At 36.4% G+C, this 18,849-nt stretch overlaps 1 protein-coding gene across 2 annotated transcripts in view; it reads right to left on the bottom strand.

Moving 5' to 3' along the window:
• Nucleotides 1-117: 117 nt before the first annotated feature.
• The window catches only part of LOC102695318 (BMP-2-inducible protein kinase), a 58,824-nt gene continuing 40,092 nt past the window's right edge, over nucleotides 118-18,849 (bottom strand). For both annotated transcript variants that reach the window (XM_015364727.2, XM_015364732.2), the window contains one exon: nucleotides 118-3,030. In XM_015364727.2, the coding sequence (XP_015220213.2) occupies nucleotides 1,601-3,030 (1,430 nt within the window). In that variant the 3' untranslated portion in view covers nucleotides 118-1,600. The remainder of the gene's footprint in view (nucleotides 3,031-18,849) is intronic.

Here is an 18,849-nt window from a genome sequence, read left to right as displayed (position 1 = left end):
GCATTGTTAGTAAAGAATATGAACCATCCTTGGGGGAAAAAACACTGTAAAAATAAGTTTGATTCACATGAAAAATCACAAATGATAGAATCTAAATGATCACATCACAAGAACAGATTAACTCAACATTTTATTGCATTATAAGACAGCAGAACAGCATGATAAATATAAGAAAAAATATGAAAAGTTAGAACATTTAAAAATGCCAAATTCTTTCTCATAGAAGCATTAATTCAGAGCAATTCCTCAGATGGAAAAATGTGACCATTTGTCGTGCTTTGTAAGTCAGGCTTACGATGGTTAAATACTCTTTAAAGGTTCTCGGTGTAAATTCTATTTACATAAAATATGTATGCAATTAAATCAGGCCAAACTCATGCCTGCTGTTTTTCAAGTATGAAAATCAGATGTATCTAGAAAGTACATGCTTTTTATAGAGTTAAAATAAAATTTTTGATTTGATATTTTTTTCAACAAGCCAATTTTAATGAATACAGCTAATTTCTTATTTTCCCTTTCTGATGTACATCTCTGTTTTTCCAAGCATTAATTACATTTTACGATCTTGTAAGGTACAAAAGAATTAACTTAGGTCTTTTTTCCTGTAGTTTCCATCTAATAAAACAGTATTCATCTGTACAATTAACTATATGGTTATTCTTAAATTTTATATTGCTAAATTATGTTTTGAAGTATCACATTTAGACTGGAAGAAATACTGCTATTTGACCTTGTTTTAATGGATCATCACAGCAAAGTTAATCAATATTTAATTCCACACATTTTCTGGTTACCATGGAAGTTTATTCCTGTTATGCAAGTCACACAGAAATTAAAAAAAAGACAAAGAATTCTTAAATACTATATTTGACCAAATGCAGCTGGTGGGAAAATGCACCTTAAAATCGAGTCCCCCTCTTTCTGCCTTTCAAAAATGAGGAATATTTCACTACAACTTTCCTCTTGCTGTTTAAATAAAAAAAAAATATCTGATGAGTAAAAAAAAAGGTGACTAGTAAATTAAAGGCCTTTGCCAAAACAAAAATTGTTTTGGTAATTCCGGCCTTGTAATTGTAATTCAGAGGTACTGTGCAGCATGGTGGGGCTTTGCCCATAAGGCTTTGCGGTGTGAAATGAAACTTATTAGTAGATCAAGCAGGAAGCCACCACATAGAGCTTCACAGCCACTAAAGGATGTGTTAATTAAACTAGCTCTTTGTCACAGTAAGTTTTCAGTCATACGAAAAGATTGTTATATTTATTAAAGAAAAGGAAATTTCTTCTTTAAATCAGTCCCTTCAAGTCCAAAGCAGCCCCGTGAACCAAAATAATGTCATGACAATGCAGCATATAAGCTCCTTTACTAAAACAGGTATGCACTAACAGTGCATACTAGAATCTAGAATCTTGTATGCCACAAGACATTTGAAACTGAAAGTTCAGTGAAGTAGTAAAATACAAAAGTTGCATCTATGTCCTTGGTTAATGGAATACAAAGAACCACAGTTTTGCAAAGCTGCCACCTGGGAGGATTTATCCATCAGAGATTTTTTTATGCTTTGCAAAATCCATAGACCTTCAGTGTTGGAAGACTACATATTCATTGTTTGGTGGGAAAAGGAGCTGCTCCAAAGGGATCTAGCTCCACCTGTGGTGCCTGTTGCATCACACTGTGAACAACTAGTTCTGTGAAAGGTACAGCACCAAAGTCATCAGTTTTATTCCCATCTCCACTATGAAAGGCTCCATGCACAGAAATCGATCTGGGTCTACCACTATTTGAGCTCAGATCTCCTCTGTTGTCCCCCAAACCTTGGTGTTGTGGATGCCTTCCAATTTCTTGTGGATAGAATGGCTTTGCACCAAATGGGTCTAACATGGCCTCCTCAGTAGGCAAGGATGCTCCTTTGTCTTTCACATCACCAGGAGTTATGCTAATATTCTCCTTTGAATCTGATGTACTCAGAAACTCATTGCTACTCTGGGAATCCCTTCTGCCTACTTTCTTGTGTCTGCGGACTCGCTCTGGTGTGCGGAAACTTGGCTTTGAATTCTTCCTACCAGTTGTTGGCGTTCCGTGATGACGCTTACCATTGCCACCTCCAATGTCATGCTTTGTTCGCCTTTGTCTTGAGGACAGTTTTTGAAGACTGCGTTGTTTCATCTTTTGTTGTTGGGTAGTTGGGACCTCATCAAGAAGCACTTGACCAAAAATATCCTCCTTACTCTTGGTGACTGGCATTGAATGTCCAGGTTGAAAAGGAGTACAACCAAATACATCAACACTGTCAGGGGAAACAGGTGGGGTCTGACCAAGGGAAACATCTCCTGTCTTGCCTGTTTTAGATAAATTTCGGTTGAAAGGAGCTTTGGTGAAAACATCAAAGTCATCCATAGCCTGTTCTGAAGTTACTGTTTTGAATGGTGCTTGAGCAAAGATGTCTGTGTTTTCAGCTCTACTCTTTGATGGCCCAGTTCCAAGGAAGGGTACAGCTCCAAACACATCAACTTCCTGAGTAATTTTAGCCACCGTATTGGGTGAGTCTGGGGGAGTGATCAGGGATGTGCCAGACTCCCCTCTCTTAGTACTGTTTGTTCTCAGCAGGGCTTTTTCTCCAACTGGCCTCACTGCTTGAAATGTTCTTTTGCTCTGTTCATAATCAGAGTCAGAACTGTGCTTGTCTTCATCATCATCGTCCACCTCCTCTTCAGAGTCCATGAGCAGGGGCCGCTGTCCCAAGTTCTCTGGCTCTGTATCATTGTCATCAATAAATTCTCCATGTTCACTGTTCAGAGCCTCCTCGTCCTCTTGCTCATCTTCCTCACTGCTCTTTGGGGATGGGGGATCAGACTCAAAGTCACTCTCTGACTCATCTCCAACTTTCCTTGAAGGTTGTCCAGGCTGCCCAGGTTTTTTTGCGCCCTTGTGTTCCTTACTAGGCAGCTCTTGCTTCTGCACTGAAACTGCACTGTTTCCTGCAGGGACCTCTGAGTCTTCACCTAGCAGCTCTGACCCTTTTAAATTGGAACCTACAATTTAAAGAGACATAAAGTAGTAAAGTGTATGCTGTAATACTGCAAACCATTCGTTCTCCTTAATAATATATTTTTTATTCATTGCAAAAGAACTAAATCAACCCCTTAGTAACAGAAATGATTGGGCATATGCGATAATTATTTAATCAATTGGAAGTCAAATTTGGACAAAACTGAGAAAGAAAAACACAGAAAGGAATCAATATACCCCGCTTACCAAAAGAACAATGTCTTTTTGACATCAGTATTTTGGAGGCTGGATTAAGTGAACATCCACATTCACAGCCTGCAATTTGTAACCTGGCAAGATGATGTAAAGATCTGTATTTGATCTTTAATACACATTAGCCATGATGTCTCCCTAAGGACTGACAGAGAGTCATTACACCTAGACACCTAGAAGTGTCTAGTAACTACAGAACTCCACTTGTAGTGATTTATGGCATCCTGATTACATAGCACTACATTAATCAAATTCTGAGACCTCATGTGCTGCCATTGCCGAAGGCTCATCATGACATGATCATATCAGTGGTCAAAAAGTCTCAATGCTGCACAAACAAAGGCTGTAACAAAAGTTATCTTGCATGTTGAAAATATCACAAATTTCTACGTTAGACATTAGCCCCATGTGGTATAAGATGGGACCACATGTGACATTTAGACCATTGAATAGGCAAATACTTTATCCAATACAGCTTCTGAAGCTGAGAAAAGCCAGATTTTTTATTTTAAACTGCATGAGCATAGGAGAGGTAGAAGTGATGCAGATATTAGTGTATTTATGATTAGTGTAAAGAAGACATGCTATTTAAAATCTGTTAACAAAACTTTTCGAGACAAGGGTAAAAACTATTGATGGGAAAATTACTAATACAAGAATCTCCAGGCAGAAAAAAAAAACTTACTTCTATTATGTGTAAGAGTATGGAAGCTTAGAATTAGAGGACATGGTCTTTCTTAAACCATGTTAGAGAATATTGAACAAGCAACAGTTCACACAGAGCATATGATATTCTATCTTTTAGAATGACTATAATGTATAAGGTTTGTATATGTAGAATTAAATCAGGTGATGTTTAATTTCTATAATGCGCTAGCAGACATTATGAATACGGTGTTCAATTTTGGTTGCCACATAAAAAAAGTTATTGCTGCTCACAAATCAATACAGATAAGAGTAATTAAATTGTCATAAAGGAATATCCTGCACTGACAGACTAACAAAGCTGATGGGACTCCAAATATTCAAAATCCTTTTACTGTAGGTCAAATACCCCATCAGATTCAACAGTTGCTGAGGAGTAAACTAAGATACCAGGTCATTATGCTAAAGCCATTACCATATTTTGTTTTCATGAAAGATGAGATCCTCAAATCAATTAACTGGAAGCAACAAAAAAAAAAGCTAGATGATCCATACGTCATTCTCTCTTTGGAAACATTTGATGTTATAATTATATTATTGCCAAATATTAAACAGCATTATTAATTTAATCATGTTATGTTTACTTATGATTGGGTTGGTGGCACAGTGGTATGTTGCTGCCTCAAAATACTGGGAACCTGGGTTCAATTCCTGGGGTGCTTTCATGTGTAGTTTGTATGTTCTCCTTGGGTTTGTGTGGGATTTCTCCAGGTGCTCTGGTTTTCTCCCACAGTTCAAAGAAATACTAGTAGGCATCCAGCCTACGGTGTATTCTACCTTGTGCCCATTTCTTGCAGAGAACGACTCTGCCTCCCCTGTGACCCTTGCATTTCCTTTCTTTTCAGCATGGAATAAACACGTTACCTGTTCCTTTGCAGCCTACACATGCTGACACAGCGAAATATTCTTTAGTGTTTGGTACTTTCATCACAAGAATGCTAAAACTAAAGAGAACCAGAACAAACATTTATAAAACTGGCTTACAATCTGCTCCTGATGTTGCCATGATCTGCCTTGATTCATCTTTCAGGCATATCTCAACTGAATGTGGCCATCATAGCACTGTATGTTTGACTGTATTCTCATGTCAGGATTCATGTCAGGATTCTGAGGAATCCATGTAACCAGTTACTGTGACACAGCTGTTATTTGAACACTGGAAACTTTAATTTACTACTAAGAAATGTTCTTTCAGATGGAGTCATTATCATCTTTGAGGGCATTTTGTTTCATTGAGTTAAACTGAAAATATGTGCACATCTGCCAGGTTGTACTCTTTCTGCTTCCTGCACACAAAACCCTGAACCCTGAACACTGAACCCTATATAACACTTTATTCAGCAATTCAAATGTCCTACATAAGGAAATGTTCACACATAAGAACTATATACAGGACTTTCTTAAATCTTAATTATAAAAATCGTAAAAATGTATGCCTTATTTAGTTAAAAATATTTTACCCAAACCAAAATCTATCTTTTTACTGCAACAGTAGTATTGCTATGGCAAGTCAAAAATATCTATTTTATTTGTCATTGAAAATTATGCACATGATGCACTGATGGACATATACTTAAAAGTTTATTTTGAAATATACAAATAACAGTGTTGTACCTCTGCTTGCTATCTGAGGATACTCTTTGAACTGAAGGATTTAATTCTAGGAACAACTACACAGATGGACTTTGTTTTAATACAAAAAGATTTAAGGAAAACAATAAAAATACTAGATAGGGAGGGGGCACATCTTAAGACTGGAAACATGATTAAGGCTTTGTTCTTGACATTGTAACAATACTTCTTAGCTCTTTTAAATTCTGTAATACCAAAGGGATTTAGCATTAGTTAAATCTGGATTATCTGACTGTTCTTTTTATTTCCCAAGGTACAACCTTGATGACAATGTTAAACATTTTAGAACTCAAAAATCCTAACAGTTTGGAAAGTATTAGAACAGAAGGCAAAAGGCAAAGAATTACAGATGTCATATGGTCAGAAAGTTGTTTTCTTTCTGTAATATTGCTGTACCTTTTGATCTCTAAAAATAAACAGCAGTAAAGATTTTACATTATATGAAGGCACTACTAAAAATAAGAGTAAGAAGTAACTACAGCAATGTATAAAAAGTACAGTCTCTCGATTCTTTCACTCTACATATTAAGACATATCTTACCTTCACCTGGTCTTCACCTAGGCTTAACAATAGATACATTCAACCTAATGTGACAAATAACACAGATTTTACAAAAAACAATTGTTATTGTTGTTAACATTCAGCCGCGTGAAAAAGTATGTGCACCCTTACTGCTTCATATCCATTGAGAAGGTAATTAGAATCAGGTGATGCTTAATAAGAGCACATGATTAGCTAATCATCAGGTAGTTATTTTTTACTACCTGGAGCATTCAGGTGGTAACACATACCAAGAGGTATGTGGGTCAAGGGATATCTGTGACAATCTCAGAGAAAGAATCATTCCTGCTCATCAGTCTGGGAAGGGTTATAAAGCCATTTCCAAATAATATGAAGTCCATTTTACCACAGTGAGAAAAGATAAGTTACAAATGGATAAAGCCAATCTACTCAGGAGTGGGTGTCTCATCACATATACCCCAAGATCTGACCGTATGATGCTCCAAGAGATCGCACTGAACTCCAAAGCTACATCCAGGGAGAAGCCTGTATTGACAGGCCTCTGTCTATACTATATTTTACTACTTATTACACATTCAATGCATTCTCATTTAATATCCTTTTCATCAGCAGGTTAGTGGAGTCGGCGTGGGCACCAGGATGGGACCTAGCTATGCCAATATTTTTTTCGACTGGGTAGAAAAATGCTTCTTTGCTTCCTATACTGGCTTAGTCCCTGACCTCTACAAGCGATACATCAATGACTGCGTCGGTGCTGCTACATGCTCTAATGACCAGCTTGAGCAATTCCTGCATCATTCCACTAACTCTCAGCCATCCCTCAAAAATACAGTTAACATATCTTCCACCACTCTTCCATTTCTAGACATATTTTTATCTATTAACCATCCACGACTCTCTTCCGTGGTCTATTACAAACCCACAGATTCACATAGCTATCTCCTGTACAGTTCTTTTCACCCCACTCACACCAAAAAACTCACTCCCTTTTAGCAGTTCTTCAGGCTATGTCGAATCTGCAGTGACAACATGGATTTCCAGAACAAAGCACTCAAAATGCATTATTTTTTCATCAACAGAGGATACCCCACCCAGGTTACCGATACGACCCTCACCAGGGCCAAAAACAGCCCTCGGATCATCAACTCGATCAGGATCTCCCAGTCTCACAACCGCATTCTCTTGTTGCTTCCCTACCACCCTAACACACTTTCTATCCCCAGGACCATCATTAACAACTACTCCATTTTTCAGGATGATCCCTCCATCGGTACCCTTTTTTCCGACCACCCAATCTACATAAATTTTTTGTTCACAGCTCCCATGACCGTAGTCGGCAATCATCCCCACCAGGCACCTTCCCCTGCAATAGAACTCGCTGCATCACCTGCAAATGCCTATCTAACAACACATTCAGGGTCCCTCAGGTCAATTCCAGATCACCCAGATGACATCCTGTATCTCCAGCAACCTCATTTACTGTGTCTCTTGCAAAAATGCTGCCCAGCTATCTATTTTGGGGAAACTGGAAGGAGACTAAGATACTGCTTCAGAGCAAATTGAGCTGTGAAGATTAAAGATTTCTCTAAGCCCATAGTTTCTCATTTCACCTCAGACAGCCATGATCATGGCCATGTCTCTGTTCTCAAAGAAGGCTTTCTCAACTCCGGCAGGAGAAAGACAACAGAAATGAAACTTATCCTGAAACTAGGTTCACACCTTCCCCCGTCTCTCAATGACAGATTTATTTTCGTATAATCGTCTCTATTCTCATGCAAGTTTTGACTTTATATATTTCTCCCCCCCTCTTCACATTGCACTTCCTGAGTGGCCTCTCTTTCTTTTGTTTTCAGCATAGAATAAACCTATTACCTGTTCCTTTACACCAGGGGTGCCCAACCAGTCGATCAATCGCAATAAATAAAAAAATAAATGGGCTATTTGACTATTCACTTTTTTCGATAGCCTAAAAATTTATTCAGATCTGTGTATGTAATGTCATACATTTTACTGCCCTTGTGTGTGTTTAACCCTTGTCGAATGGGTTGTAAAAGTCTCTTCCCTCAGTGCTGGCTGACACTGGAAAAACACAGGAGCTCCGTAAATAGTGTTGTGTGCTACCCAAGAACGTTCTCTCTTATTGTCCCCCACATTCGCTACAGTGCATAGTGGAGCGGAACAAACTGGTGGTGACAAATTCTCCAACAGTTTGATAAGTTTGATTGCCTTTTTGATAGTTGTAGTGTTTGAGTGAAAATAATGAAGCAAAGAGACCGAAAACTTACATGATTAGGATTATCTCAACTAGCAGCAGTTAGTTTTCACGAGGCCTAATACAAGAGAGAAAGTGGCAATCCGTGTGACCCACATCCTGGCTAAACACAAAAGTCATTGAGGGATTAAAAAGTAATAAAAAAAGCATTTACTGAGGCTGCTGACAACTTTTTTGGCAAGGTTCAGACAGCTGTTGCCTGAGTTTCTCAAGTTGTCTAAACATCCAATTAGAGGACGACCAGTGGCTTCTGGATTTAGCACTCCACACAAACTTTACTGAACTGCTAAATGAGCTGAATGTCAAGCTGCAGGGACACAATAAAAATGTAATCAACATGATCAGCAGTCAACGTGTTAAAAAGTGATGGGTATCGTTATTGTACTGATGTGTCCACAGTCTGTTTTCCCTATATCAGAGCTTCAAATTCCCCTCGGTAGATAAAGCAGGACTAGCAAATGAAAAAGTAGATCTTACATGAAAGTAGGTTGGGCACCCCTGCTTTACACATATAATGCCTTGCAAATATATATTTTATATAGGAACAAGTAATTGGTTTATTCCATGCTGAAAAGAGAAGAAAGAAAACACAACATTTCGGCTGTGGAGCCCTTTTCAGGTGTGAGACATATATATTGTTGCCAAAAATGTTGCCCCAATTACTTTAATTAGAAATTATGTATACTCTTGTAAACATATTTTTTTAAACAACACTTGAATGTTTAAACTGATTTTTTTAAATAAGTAAAATAAGAAGAAAATACGTTTTTCATCAATAAGAAATGTTGATGTCAATATGCCAGATGTAATCTCCAAGTTCTACAATATAGATTAAAATTTAAGTACTGTGCCATATACAGACAGGGAAGGTTACTGCATTAGCTTTGCATAGTTGGAGGTGCAAAGAGGACTCCAGTCTTGGCACACTTCGGTGACCTTGGTTTTGTCACAGTTTAAATGAAAGAAACTTTGAGTCTTCCAGGTTTTAATGTCAGAAAGTGCAGAGACAGTCACTTCAGTGTCAGGGTTAGTATGGACATAAATCTGAGCATCATCAGCACAGAATGATATTTCAGACCATGTGATTTTAATAGCTCACCAAGTGGGAACATGTAAATGCTAAACAGTAAGGGGGGCCAGTATTGAGCCCTGAGGAACATCAGACTTAACAAACCCAACTTCAGAACTGAAGATGCCCCCAAGAGAAACAAGGTGTCAGAAGGTAAGAGTTTAACCCTTTAAAAACAATGTCAGAAATTCCAAACACAGTCTCAAGACAAGAACACAAGATGTCATGGTTAACGGTGTCAAAAGTAGCACTGAGACCTGGAATCAGAAGCCATTAAAAGCTCATTAATGACTTTAATCATGGCTGTTTCTGTACTGTATAATTGTCTGAAACAAGACTGGAAGGGTTCAAAGAGGTTATTTACAATGAGATGTTTATTTGATTTGCAACAGCATGTTCTAGAACAGATATCTAGGATTGGTTAGGTTATTCTCAATGATATGGGAGTAGAATCCTTGTATTCCATCAAGTGATCTTTCCAAGGCATTCAAAGCAGAAAGTCGCCACCAATGTTCCAATGTTCTAGTTTGTAGGAGACTGACTTCATTGAGTACAACTGGTCAGTATACCATGGGGCAGAGCGAGTAAAGGAGATGGTTCTAAATAACACTTGTACCTTGTATTTCAGAGTAACAGAGTTAGAAAAGCAGGACAATGAAGACAGAGCAGAATTATCAAACCTACTTTGGTTAACTAATCGCCAATTGTGAAAACTTAGAGCGTGAGGGTGTAGAGTGCAAGACAGGAAATTCTATATCAAAGAGAACAGTCAGATGATCAGAAAGGCCTAGTTCAAGATAAGTGGGAAACAAAAGAGTTAATTTTCATGACTAATTGTGACCTTTGCTGTAAATTGGGCTGAGTACAAACGGTGTGAGATCAAAGCATTCCAACAAAGCCTAAAAAGGCATTATTATACTTGTGAGGTCTATTAACCATAACAAGGATAGAAAAGTGCGGAACACAGACATTTAAAACAAGGTACTGAAACGAAGAAGGCAGAGGTACAGTATCAAGACTCATGCAGAAAAATAAATTATAAATAACAATTATGCACTCACCACAGCCAGAAGGGTGAGATTGCTCAAATAAACCATAATACGGAGGGGCAATCTTGTTAAACAAGAAATTGTCATTAGGTCTGTGCCAGGTTTCAGTCAAGCATGGGAAATCAAGTTTTTTTTATCGTATGTATGCCTTATTGTTTATAGACTGGGTGTTGTTTGAAGGCAGCATAGACCAGTTAGGTCAGCAGCACTGTGGGACATTCTAGCAGCCTGGCACTGAAAGACAGGCTAGAAGAGGTAGACAGAAATCTGTCTCTGGAGGTGCGCTGGATGTATTGTATGGGTCCAAATATCCCAGTAATGCTCAAAGGTAGATTTTTCAAGGAAATAATTACGTGTGAGATGCAGTAATTGCAACAAGGTGTACCTTACAAGCATTATGGTGGATTCCAGGAGATCAAGAAAAAAACTGGGAAAAATCCTGGATCAGGGGATTGCAAGTAGTTTCGAAGAGCACCTTGATTCAGCTGTGTATTATGTAGGAAGTCAGCAGTGGAGATGAGAATCACAGTGGTAGTCCATTTGCAGAGAAAAAACAATAAACAAATAGTGTAACACTTAGCTGTGAATGTAAAGATTAGTGGTAGGAAAATGAGGAAGAAAATAATAGTATAAGTAAAGTTTTTAAAATAAATTTGTAAGTTATTTTGCATCCACATCTTAATGTGAGACAGACATGCAGATTGTACAGAAACATCAGCAATAGTATCTGATCTGCAAATAAATCTGGAATTGTAGCAGCACAGTAGAGAAACCCAGTTCTATGATGACAAATTAACTAACAGGCTGTATGTAAATATTCAAAAGTATAAGGCCACAGGACAGAATTTTCCTAACAAAGTGGGATGACATCAGATTTTTGAGAGAATTTGAAATAGAATGATATTTACCTATTAACTGAGTTAAACAGATGGCATAAACAGCTGCAAAATGATAAAACTTAAACTCGTGAAAGTGGAAGAGGATTAGGTTGTCATGATTCCAGGAAGTGATAACAGTAACTGCATAATACTATGTACTGTATTATGCTATGAAATAACTGCATGGAAGCATTACACTATTTAGTCTTTACTGGAATGCAACGTTATTAGCAGGTTGCTGCATTTTACTGATGAAGAAGAATTAGTACAACCCCCCCCCCCCACACCAGGACTCAAATATAGAATCAACAGAATCATCAAGCAAAAAACAGGTACACAAAGTTAAATTTTTTAGACTGCCACTACAAAACCTCTACAATTCACCAAATTCATTCTACAGGGGGCATTGCCTATCTTCTATTAGTTGAAGGGACAGTGAGATCTAGGAAGTCTACTTTGTGGTCAGAAATGCCAAATTCAAATACTTGATATTTCCAACCTTTCACTTCAGGGAAGCTAGAAAACCACCAGCAACGAAGCAGTTAGGAGAATCTACTTATATTCAAAAATCTGGGCTGGGCAAAGCACAGTTAAAAGAGTTAGTAGCTCTGCAATCTCAGGAAGACACCCAGTATTATGTTTATGAAGATGGTAAACCTAAACTACTAGTAAAGTCTGAAATCCATCCATTTATTTTCTCACCACTTTATCCATTACAGGGTTGCAGAGGAGCTGAAGCCTATCCTGGCAAGTAGGGACAATGTTCCCAGAAGCCAATTAACATTACAGTAATCTTTGTAATCTTTATAGTCTCTTTGGACTGTGGGAGGAAATTATAGCACTTAGAAGAAAAGCACTCCATCTAAACCTCTCTCTACTGAATTGTATGCCCAAATGTTGGTAAGAGCAAAAATTTGTCATACATGACCAAAGGTCAAAGCACTTCCTGAAGCACATAATATTGGTATTGGTTGTTATTATTTGATACTGCTTTAAGTCTTTAGTATAAAAATGTTTTGTTGTTGTAAAATGATCATTTTAAATATGAAGAGTCCTGAAACAGCATGGATAATTTTCAAAACTGCTGTGAAAATTTGACTTGTTTTTTAATGTAATTTACATATGCTTAATGGTCCATTATGTCACTGTGTATTGGAGTAGCAAGGCAACATGGGAAAAAAAGGTTACATCATAAACATTTATCTCTAAGACTGCAACCCAAAGGCTGTGACTAACCACACAATGACAAAGGATTAGCTAAATTCTTATTTTAATATTTACATAGGGATGAAGCTCTGAAGGTGGAAGTGTACATGAAAGCTAAAGAAAAAGTAACTGCAACATCTGCTTGCACTATCCTGCATAGATAATGACACATAATCAAGTTCACCTCTTGCCTAAAACAATCTTAATATGAACAATGGAACATCTTTAATCATATAAGAAGATCCTGACTCTGAAAGAAAATTTATTTTCTGATGTTCTTTTTGGAGACATCAGATTAAATATGATGAATGCCTTGTAACTAGTAATTACATGCCTTCTGCTGGTTTAGCGGCAGCTAAATGTGGGCAGAGCCTCTCTCAGCATTGTTTGAATGAAAAACATACTGTCACTGATAGCGCAAAGCAACTCACCACATGTCAGCTTGTTGGATTACTGGCCCATTCCCACTAAATCTGCCCTGCATCTTTCCAGACAGCCAAGTCAACAGCTGCCCTACTATAGTGCAAGTGTCTATTTTTTTATTGAGAACAAAGGGAAATGAGAGATTAAGAGTCATTTCCTGTCCAATGCATAAACATTAATAATAAATCACAGAATTATGTTAAGACCTTTCACTTGTTAATCATCTATGAGCAGTATTTTATTTTTACATGATCAAGAGGCTTAGAACCCTTCTCAGTATACTCTTTCCACCTAGATAAGAGAAAACTAGGCTAGATGTCACAGCAGGTGTTTTTTGCAACAACAGCAACATAGTTTTTTAACACAATTTAAAAGCATTGTAGCTCTAAAGAATTTAATGATCAATATTAGTAGGATAAGAGCGAACATGTTTTGACTGAATCTTTTAATAAATGGTTTAACTGTACTAAATGACATAAGGAAATGTTAAAATTCTATACACAATGATCATAAGCATTTATCTAAAGAAACCAGTTGTCCTAGTATTATTTTTGATAACTGGTTTTTGAAAAATCCTCTGAGAACAGTGAGGTCTTCACAGCAGTGGCAATATTTTTTAAAGCTGCATAAGTTACTTTGTGATCAAATGCAAATATTAAGCTTGTGTATTAAAATCAGCACTCTCAATAAAGTGGAATTAAGTGTTATACACTTCCAACTTGTTTTCAGAATCTGTGCACAACCATGGTGCAGTCTAATCCTTATTTTAACCATGCAACTCTAGCCAGATAAACTTTTTTAGTAGAATACTATGATAGCGGGTAAAAGTTAATCAGCAGACCAATAGGACTAATTTCTTTTCGTCCAAGTCAATCACAAAGACCAAATCAATTTTAAAAACCTGTAAAGATTGAAACAAGTTATTTTCTTTGAACAGCTTTTTGATGCTTTAAAGAAGTTGGTTTCAGTCAAAAGGCATTTAACATATTAAGATATATATCCCTTCTTATAGTTCACTTCTAGATTAAATTATTTTGCCATCTCCTTACAAAACAGTGGTACACTGTTCAAACCAGGGGTGCTATCTATGTTGTGTTGATATTCTCCCCATGTTTGCATGGGTTTCCTCTAGGAGCTCTCATTTCCTGCCACAGTCCACGTATTGATAGTTCAATCGGCTTGGGAGAAAAAATAGCCCTGGTGTGAGTGTGTGCATGTTTGTGTGTGCCCTGTGATGGACTGACATCCCATCCACGGTGTAACCCAACTTCCACTCATTGCTTGCCATGATAGATTACAGCTCCCTTGTGATCCCATATTGTATTAAGAGATGGATGGATAAATAACAAAAATTATTCTGAATGCTCTTTCAGTTGTTCAAAGTATAAACAGAAGAACAATAAGCTGCTCACTAGGTGCTAAAGAACAAGTAAAATTTAATTGCATGCAGAACAGAAAAAGGCTGTTTTGACTCTACAGCTTTTAATACAATGTGTGGAAGAGAGAAAAAAGATAATGACAAAAAAGAAGCCACGAGAATGGGTAGAGTAAAAGTGAAAAGGGGGGCTAAAATGATGGATAACTTTGTGTCAAAGTAAAAGACAAATGTGAAATTATAATCTGCTAATGAAATCTATAAAAGGAGAGATATACTCAATGTTGGTCAAGTACTTGGTCAATGTGTGAATAAAATTTAAGAATAATTGTGGCTTCTGACAACTTCCTAATATAGGAGTCCTTCAATCTCTGTGAACATAGGTAAAAAGAAACGTCAGTTTAATCACTGTCAGGTAAAATAGAAGACTATTGGTTTAGAGAAAACTTTTGATTCCCACTGCTTGAGTTTGCTGTATCACTTGACACTTTCGGTTTATCTCTTAACATTTGTCATACCACTGTTTTTACCTCCCACTACCTCACAGTTTCACATTTTTTGGACCATTTTTTTAGAATGTTTTATTCCCTTTATAAAGATATGAGGGAAAATGCACAAAATATATATTTAAATTTGCCTATATCAGCATTTAATTGCATGTATAAATGAACACATGCACTCATCTGTACACTGAGACAAATCTATTCACATACATATACGAACCTTAAGATTCAGAATACTGCAACAAGTGTTTGCACAGCTTAGGGAAAGGGTCAGTAACATTTATATTTTTTAACAGGTTTTATATCATGGATGAATACAATTATATCTATAAATGTTCCATTTCTGAAATATTTATTCTGTTTATGTTTAATTTGACATTACCATTTTTAATATTATCTGAAAAACTGTATTTATTTGAAGTATTTAGCAGTTTACATTATAAAATGTTTCTCTTTCTTTTGACAAGCTATACCTGAATCTCTGTACATTTGCCGTGTTGTAATGCATCACAATTCTTTTGATATCAGTATTTACTACAGTGAAATAGGCAGCCATATGACAAAAATTATCTTGTACAAATAATGCAGTGGTGGTCAGATACCGGAAGATCCTCAAGTCAGTTCTCTCTCCAAAATAACTCTTTTTCAATAAAATAAAAAAACCTCACTGTTTTGGAATATTTTTTTATTTTTTAAAGAAACATTCAATAAGACATTGTCATACAGCTTCAATTACAAACGTTATTGTTTAAAGCATATAAAGCATATATTTATATAGTTCAGGTGGGTAGCTGCGTCAGCATGCGTAGGCTGCAAAGGAACAAGTCATAGGTTTATTCCATGCTGAAAAAAAGAAGAAAGAAAACACAACGTTTCGGCCGTGGAGCCTTCACACCTCAAGAAGGCTCCACAACCGAAACGTGTTTTCTTTCTTTTTTTTTCAGCATGGAATAAACCTATTACTTGTTCCATATATTTATAAAGTTTAAAGTAATAAGATACTACTCAATTATATACATCTGCACAGCAAGGCATAAGTAGTAAAGCCATTTGGTAAAGAAGGTAAAGGAAACAAGGCACTCTTGCTCAGCCCACCACCCATGGATGAAAAGCTAAAAATTAGAAAATGTAAACAAAAAAAAGGTAATATAGTATACAGCTGTGTGGTCTAAACCATGCACATTCTGTATTTCCCTGTTTTCATGTACATAAATTCTGAGTGTAATTCTGATGCCTAAATTTTCCCCACTTGAGGCAGTTCTTAAATTATTATTCAGAGGTTAAGAGGAAAGTTGCATGCATTAAACTGTTATTCTCCAATCTGCCCACCAATTCACCACTAGCCCAAGACATTTTTTAATATGGCTCCCTTAAATACTGTTCCTTTTTTACACAATCACCAGGCTTCAGAGATTACTGAGTGAAAGCTGAAGTCGCAATAAAATGAAAACCTATGTTTTTTCGGAGCAAATTAGAAACTGAACATAAAGTTTCTCCTTTTAGAAATAACCTTCAGTTAATTTATCTTTAAAAACTAAACACGTAATGTACAAAAAATATATTTCAATGAAAAACAGCTTACTTTATGTAAATTACTAATCATTGAGATAAATCAAAATGGATAAGTCAATGTCACAAAAACTGGCAAACAATTTACAGTTCTTTATATGATGTCTTTCAAGCTAAAACTGATTTTGAATTAAATGTAGAAGAACGAAATGCAGCATACTGCACAGAATACAATAATTTATTTCTGCAATAGCAGAATCACATATCTAGTCATATGAATCTTGAAATACAGCCTTCGCAACTCAACAGACATGTAATGCTTGATAGCAAAACAGTGCCCTGGTGTATTAAAATCAGCACTCTCAATAAAGTGGAAGAAGTGTTATCCACTTCCATACCGCTGGTAAAAATGCATGCCTTCAGCAACTAATGTTTCGTGATGCACTAGTCCAAGCCTAAAACATGTTTATGTCAGCTCAATCTATTACAGTGTTTTCTTGTAGATATATTCTCTCTGTGAAAGGCACATATTTCAGTACCGTAGGACTAGGTAGATTCAAACAAATCTACGGGAATAAAAATTTATACTCAATGCATTATTCATCAATTTTTAGGAAACTACAGACCAAATATTTTCTCATTAACTGTTTTTACTGCAACACCCCAACTCTGAGCCTGTCCAGATTCTTACTGGCAGCTCTCAGAACAAAAGCCGCTACCACCACCCAAATGATATCACAAAACAGTAATATTGATGACTGAAGTAAAAAAAAACAACATTTGAATCCAGAACAAAGGACAGAGAATTTGTTAACTCACACTTAGTAAGTTAACCAAGATAAAGAAGCATAAACATGGATTAAATATTAGCACAAGCTTTTCTGATTTTTTTATTTGTTAATACCTACATTACTAAGTTTTAATCTAATCATAATGCAGATTTATTTTATTCAAGCAATGATAATCAGGCCAGTTTCTGAGCCAAATTCTCAGTCGCCTGTCAATTAGCACTATTACCATGTAATAGGAACGTTCAAAGTTTAAAAGTCACAATTTGTGGCTGGAACCAACTATTCCCTTGAGGACTCTGTAAGTATGTTATACTGTAATATTTTTGTTCCTAGATTTGTCTTTATTAAGTGTCTGGAGACTGGTTTCGTAAACTAGCCTTTCACTGAACTGTTTGTTCTCACTTTTCAATGTTGTATAACTCTTGAGTGTCCCCATTAAATAAATAGTTCTGAGTTATAAGATATTGCGACGACTAGTTGTGACTGTTATCTTTTCCATAACTGTCTTAGAGTAAAACAAATGTACCTGTCTCAAAAATAAACTGTTAGAGAGCACTGCATATAACAAGCCCTTCTATATTAAAACAATCATCCAAAACAGAGTGAAACTTTCTTGGCTTCCTCCTAACCTAAAAAGCATCTGTAGATGCACACAGGCAAGCTACTACTAGACACTGCTTTTTTTATCTACTCCATTTGGGTTTGGTGTTCAGTCAAGGTTACATACTTTAATGTAACATTTTACAACATTTACAACAATTCTACAACATTCTCTCACACCTGAAGAAGGCTCCATGGACGAAATGTTGTGTTTTCTTTCTTCTCTTTTCAGCATGGAATAAACCTATACATGCTACCCAAGCAAAAGCCAGCCTTGCAGGTTAGTAACTCACACCAAATGAATCCCAGTAGATGAAGACCCAAAAGTACAATAAGTAAATTCCAAGACTTAATAAATCTGAATGTAAGTAAAAAGTCACAGATGTTGAGAATGCTAACTTAGGATGTACTAGTTTTCATTACAAATGAGCTTCCAATATCAGTTGACGGGTTTTACCCGAGTACAACGTTTAGCATTACAAGAGCGGCCATTTATCTGGATGAAAAGTGAACATGAATGCAGGGCTGTCTATCTATTTCAGGCTGACTGTGTTGTAAAGATTACCACACACTTAATTATATATTAAAAAAGTATCACAGTGATAATTGTCAATAACAAACAGGCAAATAAATTGTCAAAACAACTCGCCAAAATGACATAGCTTGTTCAATCCAGAAGAGGGCATCTGTTTTCTTCCTCAATAATGTCTCTTGAATCAAACATTCAGTTTTGGATTTCACCATATATTATTATTTTTTAACATATGTGCACACTATTGAGCAACAAGGATCTGCAAGTCTGTACTTCAATGTTTTCCACTTGACTAGACTGTCATAAAATGTACCAAAGAATCTATAAACTGTTTGGTGATCTCTGGATGGAAATGACTATATTCTTCTCTTTTCAGCATGAAATAAACCTTTTACTTGTTCCTTGGCATGACTATATAGAATTTATTATTATTATTAATACTCTTATTCTTATTATTAATATGAATTTAGTAGTCCTTATAGAGAGATTAAACTATATGCAAGATTTACTTTTTTAATTGGTG

This window comes from Lepisosteus oculatus, chromosome 3, assembly GCF_040954835.1.
Source record: "Lepisosteus oculatus isolate fLepOcu1 chromosome 3, fLepOcu1.hap2, whole genome shotgun sequence".
NCBI classification, from domain to species: Eukaryota; Metazoa; Chordata; class Actinopteri; order Semionotiformes; family Lepisosteidae; genus Lepisosteus; species Lepisosteus oculatus.
This window is presented reverse-complemented; position numbering and strand designations above follow the sequence as displayed.